Source organism: Lupinus angustifolius, chromosome LG04 (genome assembly GCF_001865875.1).
Source record: "Lupinus angustifolius cultivar Tanjil chromosome LG04, LupAngTanjil_v1.0, whole genome shotgun sequence".
NCBI lineage: Eukaryota > Viridiplantae > Streptophyta > Magnoliopsida > Fabales > Fabaceae > Lupinus > Lupinus angustifolius.
Genome location: NC_032012.1, coordinates 13,646,130 through 13,663,968, shown reverse-complemented (window position 1 = coordinate 13,663,968; position 17,839 = coordinate 13,646,130). Strand labels below are relative to the sequence as shown.

The window sequence follows — 17,839 nt, the reverse complement described above, 5'->3', positions numbered from 1 at the left end:
CAGATTGTGGGTGATATGTAGTAGACAAACTTTGTAAGATTTCCAATTGTTGGAGAAATGATGACCAGAAGTTGCTAGTAAAAAGTGGATCTCTATCACTAACAATATTGGTTGGCGCCCCATGAAGTTTGAAGATTTCATAAATGAAAATCTCAGCTAATTCGGAAGCAATAAAAGGATGAGAAATGGCAATGAAATGAGCATATTTTCTAAGTCTATCAATAATCACCCAAATGATATCCTTGCCATGGGATTTGGGTAATTTTTCAATGAAGTCCATGGATATGCTTTGCCATACCTCAACAGGAATAGGTAGGGGTTGTAGCAACCGTGGGATAGCTCTAGTCTCATACTTACATCTTAAGCAACTCTCACACCTTTGAAAATAAATGAGAGATATCCTTTCTAAGTCCATTCCAATATAACATGGACTTAATTCTAAGCATAGAAGCTTGAATTCTAGAATGACTACCTTGATATGAAGATTGCAACCATTGTAAAATGAGTTGCCTGACCTGTAAATCATTGGGAATCACCAACCCGTGTTTCCTGAATAACAAACCACCCACCACCTTGTAGTGAGGATGAAAAGAAGGATTAGCTAGTACCTCTTCCAACAACTGTTGGAGAGAAGAATCAGCCATATAAGCTTGTATAAGGAGCTGCCAAAGCTCTGAAGATATAGAAGAAACAACTATATGAAGTAATTCCCCATGAGAAGCCTTTGACAAGGAATTTGCAACCACATTTTCTTGTCCCTTTTTATATTCAATTGTATAAGAAAGCCCCATAAGTTTAGTTACATGTCTGTATTGTGCAGGAGTAGACAATCTTTGGTCCAAAAGAAATTTTAAACTTTGATGATCAGATAGGATCACAAAAGGCTGAATGGATAAGTATTGATGTCATTTAGAAACAACATGGATCAAAGCTAGTAATTCTGTATCATAAACTGAAAGCAACCTGTTTTTAGGGGACACCACTTTGCTTATAAAAGAAATAGAGTGCTTATCTTGCATGAGGACAACCCCTATACTTATGCTGGAAGTAGTACTCAAGGCTTGCTTGAGTTGTTGAAAGGCTTGAGAAGTTGTAGGAGTCCATAGGAAAGAATCCTTCTTTAAAAGGTCGGTGAGAGGTGAAGCAATTATGCTATACCCCTTAATAAATCTTCTATAGTACCCAGTGAGACCAAATCATCCTTAAGTTGTTTGATTGTTTGAGGGATTGGCCATTCTTGTACTGCTTTGATCTTTGATGGATCAGTAGATACCTCTAAGGTAGTGATAAAATGCCTCAAGTATTCAATTCTATCAGTAAAAAAACACATTTATTCCTCTTAACATAGAAAGAATTAGCCCTTAAGATAGAAAAAACCTCCTTAAGATGATGCACATGAGTAGTCAAGGAACCACTATAAACTAGGATGTCATTAAAGAATATAAGAACACACTTCCTCAACAAAGTGGCAAAAATAGTGTTCATAGTTCCCTGAAAAGTTGTAGGAGCATTGGACAGTCTAAAAGGCATCACCATATACTCATATTGGCTTGAATGAGTTTGGAAAGCTATCTTGGGCACATCTTCAGGTCTCATTTTGATCTGATGATACCCAACCCTCAAATCCAACTTGGAAAAACTTTTAGTTTCCTCTAATTCATCCAACAAGTCTTCTATTAAGGGAATAGGGAATTTGGCCTTCACAGTCATATCATTCACCCTCCTATAGTCCATACACATTATCGAACTCCCATCCTTATTTTTGACCAATACTACAAGGGATGCAAAAGGAGAAGAACTAGGTTGAATAACCTCTGCCTCTAGTAATTCCTTCACCATTTTATCAATGACATCCTTTTGAGCTGGAGGATACCTATATGGTCTCAAGCTGACATGATTAGACTCATCTTGAGAATAATCTTATGATCATGAATGCCTCTAAATGGGGGTAATTAAGTAGGCTCCTCAAACACATCATGAAACTATGTTAGGACAGAAGCTCTATGGCTCTCCATCTTAGAATCTGCAGCCTCTACAGATTTCAAAACACAATATACTTCATTTTTAGTTGCATGCAACAATTGCAACATGGAACAACATTTCTCCTTAATGATAATTTGGTCAAGCTTTTCAGCAGAAACCACTCGACCTTTCCCTTCCTTTCTAGCCTGCAATCTAACTTTGACCTCCCCATATTGAATTCCATGCTCAATTTAGCATCCCAAGAGATAAGTCCACATTGTCTCAACTATTGCATACCTAAAATAAGATCACAACTATTTAAAGGTATATCAATAGTATTAGTGGAGCAATCATATACTTGCATCTTCCACTGAATATTTTCACACATGCCTGTACCATGAATAATGCCCCATCTGCTACTGTTATTTGTAAGGGTTAGAGGGGTTTTAAGTTTCCCACGACCTCCTAACACAGCTTCACATTAATGAAGTTATGACTACTCCGTGTGTCAATTAACAAAAAAATTTTCCTCTTCCCTATCTAGCCAAACATCCTCATCATAGGTTGTTGAGAATTACCTTGGATTGGATTAAGGGAAACAGTAGGTGCTCCTGTAGTATCTAGTTCCAAGTCAAAGATGCTAGGTGATTCCTCTTCTTGGACTTCATCATCCACTTTCATCAAGAAAACTTGGACCTTCTTCCTCTTGGACACTCATCGCCAGGTGCAAACTTCTCATAACAGAAAAAACACAAGTTCTGAGCACGATGTTCATCCATTTCCTTAGGTGATAACTTCTTTTGTAAGGTATAATTTGGTTTTCCAAGAACTCCCTTCACCAATCTTCCACCAACCATGCATTTGTCATTCTGAACCCCCTTCTTGTCAAACACAACATTATTCCTCTTATCCCCCCCAATTACCATAACTTCTAGTATTAGGATTGATGCGTTTTTGTAATAATTCCAAGCTACATTCTTGAAACTTTGCGATGTGCGTATCCTCTAACACTGTACGTGGTGCAAACATCTTCACGCCATTGCTCTGTTCTGAATTGAGGCCTCCCAAATAACATTGCAGCTTATATGCTTCAGTCAATTCGGTCCTTCCCACCAAATTGTCAAAAGCTTCCTGGTAATCATTGAGACTTCCTGTTTGAGTAAGCCTCTTCAGTTCCTCCATAGGAGAATCAAACTCCATTCCAAAACGCATCCTCAAGGCTTCTACAAATTTTGTCCAAGAAAGCCTTCCCATGACACTTTGTTCCAAGCTCTAGAACTAACAAAAAGAGTTATCATCGAGTGCAATGCTTGCAACAACCACCTTGTCTTCTTCTGGTGTAACATCTAATGTGAAGAATCGCTCACACTTTGTAATCCAAGAATCTACATCTTCACGAGTGAATTTTCAAAAATCCAAATGTGTTAATCGTGTAGAAATGTGATTCTCACCATCTTGTCCACCTCTATTTCGCCGCGCCGTAGATAATTCAGTAACTTGAAAACCAATTCCCTGCATCGCTTCTTGAAAGCCCTTGAATTGGAATTCAAATCGATCTTCCAATTCTTGCAAGTGTCTCACAATGCATGGTTCAATCGATGCCATGATTCTTTCTTCTGCTTCACGAATCGCAGTTTGTAAACGAGTTGCTTCCGCCATAGGTCACCGTGAATCGCAAGCTCTTGACACCAATGTTATGAAGAAAAGAAATAGAATGAAGAAACAGAGAAAGGAGATAGAAAACATAAAGAATGAAAGAGAATGAGAGAGAGATTAGAAAGAATGAAATTCTGTTATTTATCAAAAGTGCTTCTACAATTGTCAAGTTTGGTATTTAACCAAACTGATTTTACAACAAACTTTCCCTCCAACTACCTAACTCATTATTCATTCAATAATACAAGTATTCATATCAAACTATTTTAATATAGAATTTAATATATATACACACTGACAGTTTAAGTGTTTTTTACATTGACAATAAATCATCCACCATTGACTCTTAAACAAAAGTAATCTAATGATGAATGATGTGCTAACAATGTAAAAAACTTTACAATGTCAGTGCATAAATTTTAAACTCTAATATAATGTATCATAAATTAGTTGTATGTAGGGCTGGAAACGAGCCGACCCGAGTCGAACCAGAGCTCAGCTCGGTTCAGCTCGATAATGATTGGTTCGGCTTGAAACTCGACTCGAGTTCGATACGAGTTATTATTTTAGCTCGAGTTCGGCTCGGCTAATATTCGCGAACTGTTCGGTTCAGTTCGAATAGTTCATTTGGACAACTCAAATAATTAATTAAATTTTGAAAAAATACTTCAAAAAAGTTTTATATATATAAATATAATCTTGTTTATATATATAATAACAATAAATATAAAAAATAATGTATGGACATGATAAACTTAAAAATTAGTTTAAATATATATATATATATATATATATATATATATATATATATATATATATATATATATATATATATATATATATATATATATATATATATATATATATATATATATATATATATATATATATATATATATATATATATATCATTGCCAACCCTAGTTGTATGTGTACAAAAATAACCTACATTCATATTCATCCATTATTTTTTCCACTACATTCTAATTAATAATACATAATTAAATAAAAGTGTTTTGGTGACATATTTATTAAATATATTTAAAAATTGAAATATCTTAAAGGAAATATTTCAACCATACAAGATAAATTTTGCCTTAAACAATTCCTGTCTATATTACATAAATGAGAATGTGTGTTATATGTTTATTTGTTTAAAGAAAATTAAAGCATAGGTTTATCTTGTTAAAAGTCTGATCTAACATGTTAACTTATTTAAATGTGCATTATGCTATAAAGACATTTAAATAGTTCAACATTCATAATTTTAAATAAATTAATAAATCTACTTTTAAATAGATTAATCTAACATTAAAGTAAAATTATATTTGATTGTACATTTTTTTATTAAAATTGCATATATATTAATATTAGCTATATGAAATAATATATATATATATATATTATTACATAATATAATCAAATATACGAGTACATTAGTTTCAATAGGAATTCAAAATGCATAAAATCTAACATGTTAAAATGTTAAATTAAATATGTTTTTAAAAAATGTGAGTCTTGACTTTAGGTTAAAAAATACCAATTTTTCTATTATAACCTAGGTAATAATAGGTAATTGGTAAGGTTCAAAATTTGGGTAGAGGAAGACATTATAAAAAAATATCTAGATGAAAGGGTATATTTGTGTGGCCTCAGCTAAACTGAATATCTCTCTTTATTCTCTTCATCATCTCAATTTCATCGACAACATAACATAACCACTCTTCACTCTTTCTCACTCTTTCATTTTTTCTCTATTCCTCATTCTCTTCATAATTCAATCACCATATCCATTCATTTCTAGATCTTATGGGATTCAATTTTCAATGAGATTTCTCTGCTTCTTTCAAAAATGGCATCTTCACCTTCCATGTCAGGTACCCATAATTTCCCAATCTTCTTAATATTAATGATAATGATAATTCAACAAAAACTAGCATTTGGGTTTTCTTCTTAGCTATTAAAGATTCATTTTTTTTCCTCTGCAAATGGGCATGCAATGAATTTAGACATCATGAACTTTTTGTAGTGTCTTAGTGAATGTTCTATTCCTTCTTGTACTTTGTCGAGAAAATGTTAATGAACTCTGAACTTTAAGGTCTTAACTATGTAGGTTTTCTAATGCCTAGTGTGTTGCTTCAAGTAGAAAGGGTTTGGTTCCTTGGGTACCATATTAGGATTTATGTGTATGGCAAAATCATTATTCAGAGTAGCGTCTGCTATCCTGACGGTACCACCGAAAAAAGGGCGAACGAGTGCATGAGGCTATCACTTACTTTGGGATATGGGGAGGGCGGCCTTACCTCGAAACCATGAATCTTATTTTTATTTTGTTTTTTTAAGCCGCCGAGTATTCCTATCATCTTATTGTGTCATACCGAATATTTTTTTGTTTGGTTTACTCATTTAATGTTATTAATGATGTTTTCTTTTTAGTGAAAATTTGGAAGTGAGATATTTTAGTGAAAGTGTGTTTCTGGTATATTGCAGTTTCCTTAGAATGCGTGAATATATGCAAGTTATGGAGAGGGGATGGAAGCGGTAGATATGACTGTAGTCTTCTTCCGTGTGCCTGGAAAGCTCCTAGAGTCCTTACTGGATTCCTTGCTAGCACAGCTTATCCTGATCAATGTTCCTCATTGTTGAGTGGGCGAAATGGACGAAGGAACCGGTATAATTTTGTAAGTTTTTGCAGTTTCTCTTGGTGTTTTTTTATTTCGAATTGAGTGACACAAATTTGACTCATGTCAAGATGCCGAAAATTTGGATGAGAGTAATCAAATGCATTATTACTTGTCGTTTTTATTTGGGTAGGAGATACCCTTATTTGCATATTTTCGTATACATCAAAATAGTTTCACATTGATGTTCTAATGTGGTTGCATGCTTTTAAATTGTGGCTGTAATATTGCAACTTTGGTAGTTTATGCAATTGCATTGGGACCGCATTTGCAGTCGTAATGTTGCAATTTTGGTAATCTCTACAACTACATTGCGACCACAACTGCGGTCATGTATGTTACATTTCCCGCAATTTGCGATAAAGCAATGTAACTTCAACTGCAATTTAAAACTTAGTTGCTTATGTGTTATTCAGATACTATAATCATTTCTAATTAGGTTACTTGTCAATTAAAATTATTTGCAGGGTTGTGAAGCCTTTAGTAGAATAGGTTCATATCCCGATGAAGGGCTTGATGTCTTACTTTTTGAAGGACTCTCAAGATCTATCTTATCTCAAGTTACTCCTCGAAGATGGCAATTATGTTGTTCGTCGGAGTTCTCCTTGGAAACTGCCAATGAGGTTTCCGCTGAAAGTTTGTGGGAGGTATAGACTTTACTAAAACTGGCATGTCTAATGTTGATTACAATTCTGCAAACAGGGACACCCTCTTTGCTAGCATTTGAGTCATTCTGTGTATCATCTGATTGCCTCAGGATCTTAAACCCGTGATCTCATACCTGGCCCCTAAAGAACTGGAGTTAGTTCATGATGCTCTTATAGTAAGCTATCTACCTCAGTAATCAATCTTAACACACTTTTTCTTGCAAAAATCATCTCTTAAAAATAGTAGGATTTACCTTTTTGTTGTATCTTTTTTATTACCTTATCTGACAGTTGGCATTTGAAGCCCATGATGGTCAGAAAAGACGCAGTGGTGAACCCTTCATCATTCATCCAGTTGAGGTTGCACGTATTCTTGGAGAACTCGTGAGTTGTGCCGAAATCTTTCCTCCTCCAAGAAGTTATACATATAAGTGTGTTACAAGTCAATACTTATAATGAATAAAACCATTTGTCTAGGAACTTGACTGGGAATCAATCGCTGCTGGATTACTTCATGACACAGTCGAGGATACAAATCTCGTTACTTTTGAGAGGATTGAGGAGGAGTTTGGTGCTACTGTGCGCCACATTGTGGAAGGAGAGACTAAGGTCCTTATTTTCTTGAATCTCGGTTATAATGTATTAATTACCTATAATCTTCAATAGCTTGGTTGCCATATTCATCAATTCACCAAATGAATTGGATGTATTTTATCTTCTCTATCCTAACTAGGTGTCAAAGCTGGGAAAGTTGAAGTATAAGAATGATAAAGAGTCTGCTCAAGACGTGAAAGCAGAGGATCTTCGGCAAATGTTTCTGGCCATGACAGAGGAGGTAACCATGTTTACATATATATGCTTGTTTATTCCCAAACCCAGTGTATTCTACGCTGAAAGCAGTTTGTTAATCAATTAACTTGTTGCTGCAGGTTCGCATTATCATTGTCAAATTAGCTGACAGGTTACATAACATGCGCACTCTATCACATATGCCTCCACATAAACAGGTCAGTGCCACTGATTTGTAAAAAAATTAGGTATTGTGATAAATAATGCTTATGAAAAGTGTCTGTTGCCTTTGACATTGAAATTGAGAATCATAAATCCATTCAGGACTCATTGTATTAATCTTCAATGCCTCGGAAATGGAAGTGAATTTCACTGTATTTGAATAGCTATCTTTTTATTTGAGTGGCCTTTACTGCATTATGTTATTATCGTTGGTGTTTGTATTTTGTAAAAAGGTGAAATGCCACTTGTACTCAATATGGCTAAGGTGTTTATTTTTTCTACATTGTAGTAGTATTACCATTTTATCATGTTCTATGTATATGAAATGGGTTGAGAGTATGATATGCCTAGCTCCGAAAATGTTTTTTCTAACATTAGTCTACCGTTTACAGACTAGCATTGCAATGGAGACTCTACAGATATTTGCCCCTTTGGCAAAGTTGCTTGGGATGTATCAAATTAAGGTATATTAAAGTTATACAATCATCGAGAACTACCATTCATGTTTTCTTTCTGCTATGCCATAATTCTGCTGTTTCATAATCGCTAATAATATTTTTTTATGATGCAGGCAGAACTAGAAAATCTATCATTCATGTACACAAATGCGGAAGATTATGCTAAGGTGAAGAGAAGAGTTGCAGACCTATATAAAGAACACGAAAAAGACCTTCTGGAGGTAATGCTGGTCTGCCTATCTCGGTATTCAAATAGTCAAGTATAATTTTTTTTGTTGATAAAATAGTCAAGTATAATTTTTTTTTGTTGATAAAATAGTCAAATGGAAAAACTATAACTGCATGCTCCCTTTCTAGTGTTCATTCATTAAACTTCTTTCTGTGTGATTTCGTGTCACTCCAGTCCATTTATCAAACTTCTTTTTTATCCTTTTCTTGATAGGCTAACAAAATATTGGTGAAAAAAATCGAAGATGACCAGTTGTTGGATCTTTTGACTATTAAAACGGAAGTGCGAGCTGTGTGTAAAGAGCCTTACAGGTTAAACCATAAAACTCTTGCAACTGCCCATTTTCTTTGTCTGCTTTCCATGTTGGTCAATATGTGCTACATCAGGCACAATTTATCCGTTACAGTGAAATTAGTCTATTACTTAAAGTGGTTCTATATGCTTTATGCATACTTTGTTAACTTTGTGTACTTTTATGGCTATTCATTAAGACATGTTGGTCATTTACAGTGTCTATAAAGCTGTTCTCAAATCAAAAGGTTCAATCAATGAGATTAACCAAATTGCACAGGTTTGATTTGATAAAATTCCTCTAAAAGCTTAATGTGTTATAAAGAATTTGGATTATTTTTTGTTGAAACATCAACTTTTTGTCGTAACCAGCTTCGAATTATCATCAAACCAAAGCCGTGCATTGGGGTCGGACCTTTATGCGGTCCACAGCAGGTAACCACTTACCCATGGTGATGGATATGACTGTTTTCAACTTTATCCACCTTTCACTTGTTATATCTCTCATTTTCATCCTTTGTGCAGATTTGCTATCATGTTATGGGACTGGTCCATGGAATATGGACCCCTCTTCCTAGATCTGTACGTATGTTACTCTTAATTCTGTTTTAGAGTACGAAATGTTTGTGTTTATAAAATCAAATTCTCATTTAATGGTGACAAATATTTGGTTTTTATTGCTTTAGGTTAAGGATTATATTGCAACCCCTAAACCTAATGGTTACCAGAGTCTTCAGACAACTGTAATTCCGTTTTTGTACGAGAGTATGTTTAGGCTAGAAGTCCAGGTAATTTTTTATGTTCCATTTTTAATTTCTTTTTTGCATTTCTCATTTTCACCAAGCAATTGTATACAGAGCCCTATTACGAAATAAAATGTGTATAAAACCCTAGCTCATCAAATTCTAGTGAAGTTCATCGTAAATTTATTTATAAATGCACTTCTTCGATTTATTGATTTTGCAGATTAGAACAGAAGAAATGGATTTGATAGCTGAGAGGGGCATTGCGGCTCATTATAGCGGGAAAGAATTTGTCACTGGCTTGGTTGGAAGTGCAATGCCTAATAGTAAGAGCTCAAGAGGGAAGACAGTGTGCCTTAACAATGCCAACATTGCACTCAGAGTATGCTATCTGTCCCCGACAAATTACGATAGAAATCATCTGTAAAGAAAGTCCTTAGTATATCCATTTACTCAATTTTGATTCTATTAGGCTGTTGGCCTTATGGGCATCGGCATGGCAGAAACAAATAAAAAAATGATATTGACCCCAATGTCCTGAATGAAGCATTTCCTTTTCCTACAGATTGGCTGGCTGAATGCAATTAGAGAGTGGCAAGAAGAGTTTGTTGGCAATATGAGTTCTAGGGAATTTGTTGATACTATAACAAGAGATCTGTTGGGTAGTCGTGTCTTCGTATTTACGCCGAGGGGAGAGGTAATGGTGGACTACTGCATACCCTATATGATTATTTTCCCCCTTCGATTTATTGAAAATGATAATTAAGAAGCTTGTATGAGAATATCGTCCACAGTTTCTTGACACTTTTCTTCACATTATGTGCAGATTAAGAATCTTCCTCAGGGTGCTACTGTCATTGACTATGCTTACATGATACACACTGAAATCGGTAACAAGATGGTAGCTGCAAAGGTATCAGTAACTCATTTGTGTGCTAATGAAATCAAGTGTCTTTCTGGGAAAAGATTGATACGAAACAAAATGTTTGTATCATTTAATATTTGTGTCTCATGGTGCAAATGCAGGTCAACGGTAATCTTGTTTCTCCTTCGCACTTGCTTGCAAATGCAGAAGTAGTGGAGATAATCACGTACAATGTTAGTATTGTTCAACTTACCCATGTGTTTTTCACTTCAGTTGATAGTTTTTATGTAATTGGAAAGTATTATATTTTGAATATGTAAAAATATAGATCTAAATTGCAAGGGTGGAAATGGGAAGATCAAGATGTTATCATATGTTTTGTTATTCAATTGGTCAATTGCATATACTTGTACTATTTGTTTATAAAAATTTGTATGTTTCTCCCATGACAATGTCAAATTTTTTATCTCCCTTGTTAAAACAGCATTATTTAGGGAAATTAGTTTCTACTTATATTTACATACACAACTAAAGGGTCAGTTACCATTACCATATGTTTTTCAGTTCTCACTGAATTGGAGCTCATAACTTTGTTACCAGGCACTTTCCAGCAAATCAGCTTTTCAACGGCATAAGCAGTGGTTGCAGCATGCTAAAACTCGTAGTGCAAGACACAAAATAATGAAGGTACGGTACGATTTCATAGGAGGAATGTGGAGCATGAGTCACCTACCCATAAAAAGTTTTGTTCTAACTAAATATTGTCTTTCTGTAGTTTCTGAGGGAGCAGGCTGGACGTTCTGCTGCCGATATCACTACTGAAGCAGTCAATGAATTTGTCACTGATTCTGAAGGGGATAGTGAATCTGAAGAACTGTCAGGTGGTTCCAATGGCTTTAAACCCATGAGAGGGAAAATGTTTGTAAATGGAGTGGAAATATCAAATCCAGATAAAGGCGAGGTTATCCTCGGAAGTAAGAATGGAAGTGTTTGGACCCCCAAGATCAATGGAAAACATAATAAGCATGTACGGCACGAGAGTTTGAAGGGTGAAGGGGATATTTTGCTGCAGAGAAACCATGTGGCCAAAATGATTCAAGTTAACACTCCAAGATATAAGGAAGTCTTGCCCGGTTTAGAAAGTTGGCAAACCCATAAAATTGCCTCTTGGCAACATATAGAAGGGCATTCCATCCAATGGTTGTGTGTAGTATGCATAGACCGAAGAGGTTAGCTTACTCTTTTAATAATCATTAGAATATACGAAAGTATCTTAGAATATCTTAAAATTATATTATACAGAATATCTAGATGATACTTAGATATAAAGAGAATATCTCATATTGTGATGATTATATTTTAGCTTGGTTCAGAGTATCTTGGAAGATCTTTTAGCCTTTTAGGATTGAGATTACATTTATTGGTCTTTTATGATTTGTTTTCTTATTTAATTAGGGGGTTAATATTATGTTTTTTGTATCACATTATTATCATAATATCACCATTTCATCATTCACAATATTATCATTATTATATACTATTTTAAGCATTTTTTTCTCCTCCCATATCTAAACCCTATAATTTTAACAATGATGTTGATTAGTTCTTTTGCCTTAACGCACAACTGCCACAACGTGTAAGTGAAATTCTTGATAGAATATATGGTATGTATGCATGATAATACACTCTGAACATATGATGCATGTTGAACTTTTAATCTTTTATTGATCATCCCTGCCATTTAAATAGATGTTTTGCACTTTGCACCTATGAACTTACTGTTTGCTGCATCTTCTCCGCTCTCTAATAAAAAAGAGTGAAGTATCATCATGAGGGTGAAACCCATTGGGTCAGAATATGGCTCGAAACTCGGTTGATGAAATGAATATTTGTTGGAGTGTTTCTTTGGCTGTTTATTCTGATTCCATCTAGTGAAAATATCCCATGTGAAGAAACAAATATGATTTCACCATCTTGATTGTAACATAGTAAACAATTATTTCAGGCATGATGGCTGAGGTCACTACAGCATTGGCCACTGCAGGTGTATCCATATGTTCTTGTGTGGTGAGTGGTTAAACCGAGTCTCGGCAATTTTACTATCCTTAAATATGATGTATTTGACATTATACTATTATGGTTCTATTTTGATATATCTGTGACAATTGACTCATCAAATGACCAGGCTGAGATTGATGGAGGAAGGGGAATGGCTGTTATGTTATTTCATGTAGAGGGAAATTTGGAAAACTTGGTACTCTATAATAACACACTCATTAGCTTGGTTTTATTTAATGTTTCATTCAATGATTTGTTGTTCAACCAATACAATATTTTTTCCTCAGGTCAGTGCTTGCTCTAGAGTAGATCTTATACTCGGCGTTTTGGGGTGGTCTACTGGTTGCAGCTGGCCGTGATGTTCTCGAACGCTAGTCAATTTGGTTGGAGTGACACTTAGCCCAGGTCAGAAACTACTTTGCCAAACCACCGAAGATCAAACCCGGGAACAAAATTTTGTCCGAGCATTGCAGGCATTTCTTTCTCTAGATTTTTGTTTATAGTTGCCATATATTTGTTCCAGCTCGCTAACACAATAAATTCGGCCTACTCGAACTCAAGGCATTGATTGTATATAGAAAAGAGTGATAGGATAAAGGAGTATACATTGTAAAGGTAATTGTGCAGAAACCTAGCATTTAAACAAAGGAGTTGATAGGATCTCTTGATACAAATCATCACTTTTCTTAGCCACCTCAACTCTATTGTTAGTAAGACTTGTGTAGACACATCTTCCTACATAAGTTTTAGTACTCTACTGTATCGCGACTTAATGTGTGAAAAATGCCCATCATAAATCGTATTCATAAATCATAATAGCGCGAATAAAATCTTTTGGGGTGACCATACATTGTTTTGTATCATTGGTATGAGTAATTTTCTCAAGTATATTTTCTCCTACATGCTAAAAAGATCAATAAACTTCTCAATCTTTTTGGTCCTTGTTGGTTGTGATCATATAATAATAAAAACATGGGTGTTCACCAATGTGCATTATTCACTAATGTGGGGTTCAAAGAAGGATATATGCTATGCATTATCATAATAGATTGGAGGTAGTATTAGAGTGTGATCTTTGAAGCTATGAAACATTTCATTATCTCAATTATCATACTCCACAAAGTGGAGTTGGTTCTGTAATTAAACTTACTATAAACAACAAATCTCCATTGTCAAACTCAAGTAAGAAAATACTTTAGGGTATTAATCAGAAATTCATTTGGTGGGGCTATCACATAATTATATCATAATGTCTAAACAAATCTATTTCAAATTACATTTTCTTCTATATCACTTTTCCTTTCCTTTCTCTCTTCTCAATTTCTATATTTTCTAGTTTATTTGATTTTTCTAAAAAAATTAGATAAACTAAAAAGACCAATAACTTTTTATCTTGATATTCTCTCTTTATTAGACTTCTGGATTAATAGCATAACTTTTTATCTTGCATTATTACTTTTCATGGCTTTATTAAGGATAAGATAAGAAACTACTACATCAGTTTTTGTACTTGTCAAAGTGCAGGAACTTAATTTTATCTAATAAAAAAAAAAATATAGGAACTTTAATCAGAAGGTTGGTTGCAATTGTATTTGCCCCAAATGATATCACTGCGTGGAAAAAAAATTAAAAGAAGAGAAAATATATTACAGTTTTCATAATTTCTATCACATTCAACTATAAAAGCCTCTATGATTTATTTATATATCACATTTAATTATACTTCTCATTCATCATATTTAATGAAGTCTACAAAATTGTCCTTCCTTTATGGATAATTGTCTACCCATATTTGTTCCTCATTAAAATAGAAATAAAAAAAATTGATATTTATACAATAATTTTCATAAAAATAATTGAATATTGCAAAATTCTAAGTCAATGAGCTCTTGTTATGGTGTTTGGTTCTTTAAGTTGGTGGTGTTAAAGACAAAGTGCAAAACGTTCCCAAGTATAATCCACAAAATGAATGCTTTTTCTGTTGGTGGATATGGGCCGAAACAAGGGTCGGACAATGTATGTTTTTATATATTTTTTAAGAGAAAAATATGTATGCACTAACAGTGTGTTGACACTGTTATTATATTATTCATCCAGTATTTTTAATTAAAATTGATTTTTAACTTAAATAAAAGTAATATAAATGAATAGTGTATAAATGCATATATATTACACATGTTTAGTTGTATCTCTACTTTCCTCTATTATTACTAGTGTGATGACAGACACTTTGTGCTTGTCGGCTGAATCAAAATATTTTTTTGGTATTAAATGTAATTTATATTTGGTGCATTTTATATTATATTTCTTTGTCTTTTTAATTGTCAAATTAAGATGAAAAATGGTTAATATATTGGTGGTGATTATATATGATTATATATATATTGTAAAAATTAAAAGGGTTAAGGAAAAATAGGAAAGGGAAAATTATACAATGGTAGTAGTACCATGCTTTCTCTTTATATATAGTATAAAAGTAAAGATATAGAAGATATAAATATTGTCATTTTTATTTGGTGCAATTTATATTATATTTCTTTTTCTACATCTAAGTTTAGAACTTCCTACTTAGGTAAGAAATAAATATAGAAAAATAAGAAAGAGAAACACATGGGTCTCTCTCTTTTTTTTGAAAAGTAAAAATTATGACCCCAATTGTCAATAGAGTCTAATTTTAAAGATGTATCTATAATTAGTATATCACTTACTATTGAAACTCTTATACTCTATCAATTATTGATGTATAGACCAACATGTGTTGGTTCAAGTGGTACATGTTTGATTCCCCTTAAGTAAGAATCCGAGTTCGAGTCTTGTGGATGGAAAAATACTCGTTGGGAGAGTTAGCCCCACTTACCTGTGGATGTGCCCGGCTCGGACAGGATTGCCTCCAGTGCGAGGATACATGTGGAAAACCAAAAAAAAATTATTGATGTATAGATCTTTTTTCTTCTCGCAAACACATTTTGTTACTCACACATAGTATTTTTAGTATTGACAGGGAAAAGTCAAACTCGTTTCCACTTTCCACCATTATGTTAATCTATCTAAGTATAATATAACCCTTAAGTATGACCAAAGTAGAAATGGGTATTTTGAAGAATTTTTTTGATCCCTTAAATATGAACATTTGTATTTTTAGTCTGTATATTTGGTCCACATTTTGTTACTCGTGCATATTAATTTTTAGTCTTGACACACAAAAAAAAATCGTTTTCACTTTCTACCATTATAATAACTAGTGTGTATAGGCACGCTTGCTAGTGAATATTGCATGATACTACATATTTTATTTTATATATATTATTTTTTAGAATTAAAATGTATTTGTTGTGTTCGGTGTACTTTATATTAAATTTTTTGTGTATTAATGATAATGTTAATTTAAGGTGAGATGTGTGATTAATTAATGTGTTGGTGGTAGTTCCTTAGGATTATATGATTTTTTTTTTTGTAAAAATCAAATAATGTTAAGGGCAAAACAGGAAGTGAAAATTATACCATAATGAAAGTTATTTCAAGTTCTGGCTTTATATATATTAGTGTGCTCAGACACTTCATGTCTGCCGGTGAATATTGTGTGATACTACATATTCAATTTTTATATATTTCATTTTTTTATAATTATAATGTATTTGTTGTATTCGGTGTACTTTATATTATTTTTTTTGTTTGTGATAATGTTTAATTTAAGGTAAAATATATAGTTAATTAATGTATTTATGGTGGTTGATTAGAATTATATAGTTTTTTTGTAAAAATTAAATAATGTTAATGGCAAAATAGGAAATAAAAATTATACCATAAGAAAAGTTATTTCAAGTTTTGGCTTTATATATAGTATAGATAGGTGACATATTTTCTATATTTCGCTGACACAATTTAATTGCAAGAAGATACCGTTATTGTGCAATGACTGTAATAATATTGGAGTTTGCAATTTTAATAATGGGATCAACAAGAAAAATTCCTTATAGCCTTATCATGAATAATATAAGAATGTATTTATCGACTAAAAGTGTTAATATGATTATATATGAATGGTGAATAATTTAATGACAATATATTAAATTTATACATTATTAATGTTTACATTTTATTTTCTCATGATATAAATTGACATGTACCGATTGGTGGAGAGACCAGTGAGTTTAACTTTAAGGAGAGCACATATTTTGTTCTAAAATTTACCACTCTATATGTCAATTATTTATGAATGGTTGGAAAAAAAATATTTAAGTTAAAAATTTAATAATTAAATATTTTTCTGATCAATTATAAATGATAGTACATAAAGTGATACATTTTTTTGAGATAGAAGATATCATTCACATCTTTCAGTCAACTCCTAATGCCTTTAAGACAGGGAGAAAGAAAAAAAACAAAATGATTTTGTGAATGAGTAGCTAATAAGGCCAAAACTAATATGAAATTATAAGTTTGGTATGGAAGTTTACTTCAATTCGCCTTTGACTTTTTTCTTTATTTTATGTTTACTCGTTAGTGGAATATAATTTGTAGGATTCTACGGTCATTCAAAGACAAGGGTCTACGGCAAAATGCACAAATTTGCCAATAATGATCTATCATGTACATTTGTTTATTAATTGTATGCTAATGAGAATAACATTATTACTACAAAAAAGTTAGTTTTATGTATCACTAGAAGTCTAGAATGTCTTCAAATTTCTTTAGAGATTATCAATTTAAATATTATTTTTTTAAAATTCCTAACTATTAAAGAATTAACACTTATTATTTTCTAACCATATGAAACTGGCATATACAACTTTTATCTGATTATAAGGATTTTTTTTTATATATTTTTTAAACATCTTTATGCTTATATTCACAATAATGACTTGGCAATCGACATTTTTCATGAAGATGGGACAATTACTCCTTATTATAGGGTCAATAATGGTATACTTTAAGGACAGTGTCCCTTTGTGGCCTGTGTTGCTATATTAATTTATTTCATATTATGAATTATTAACCAATGGTGCTTTTAAAGAGACTTTTGAAAATAAATAAATTTCTTTTATATAACTAAAGCTAATCCAAAACATATTTTATATCTTGCATTATGCAAAGTCTTGTCTATTAATTTGTTTGGTTGTTGGGAATAATAACATCAATAGGAATATCAGTAATCAATTGACAAAAATCCTTAACCTTAGGACACCTTGTTTATTCTTCGCCTGCTCTTTCCACTCAATCACTTAATTCAATTTTAGC

The 17,839-nt window shown here is 32.8% G+C and overlaps 1 protein-coding gene across 2 annotated transcripts; it reads left to right on the top strand.

The window, feature by feature from the left end:
* Window positions 5,268–13,294, top strand: LOC109345918 (putative GTP diphosphokinase RSH1, chloroplastic). 2 transcript variants are annotated; one of them, XM_019585197.1, is made up of 24 exons: window positions 5,268–5,495; window positions 6,109–6,299; window positions 6,767–6,946; window positions 7,057–7,122; window positions 7,238–7,330; window positions 7,424–7,555; window positions 7,680–7,781; window positions 7,876–7,953; window positions 8,350–8,421; window positions 8,529–8,636; window positions 8,858–8,955; window positions 9,155–9,215; window positions 9,308–9,370; window positions 9,461–9,517; window positions 9,622–9,723; window positions 9,902–10,060; window positions 10,244–10,375; window positions 10,505–10,591; window positions 10,705–10,776; window positions 11,144–11,230; window positions 11,319–11,772; window positions 12,549–12,610; window positions 12,729–12,797; window positions 12,889–13,294. In XM_019585197.1, the coding sequence occupies exons 1-24, from the start codon at window positions 5,471–5,473 to the stop codon at window positions 12,958–12,960; spliced, it is 2,622 nt and encodes an 873-aa protein (XP_019440742.1). In that variant the 5' UTR covers window positions 5,268–5,470; the 3' UTR covers window positions 12,961–13,294. The 2 variants fall into 2 exon arrangements, with proteins under 2 accessions (XP_019440742.1, XP_019440743.1); XM_019585198.1 differs by lacking the exon at window positions 5,268–5,495 and having other exon boundaries at window positions 6,128–6,289.

Bases quoted from the DNA above. Each gene is read 5' to 3' on its own strand.
- LOC109345918 (XM_019585197.1), top strand. From the start codon at position 5,471: ATGGCATCTTCACCTTCCATGTCAG. The intron at 10,061-10,243 runs GTATGCTATCTG...CTTTTCCTACAG, and splicing joins ATGCCAACATTGCACTCAGA to ATTGGCTGGCTGAATGCAAT. The intron at 10,592-10,704 runs GTATCAGTAACT...GTGCAAATGCAG, and splicing joins ACAAGATGGTAGCTGCAAAG to GTCAACGGTAATCTTGTTTC.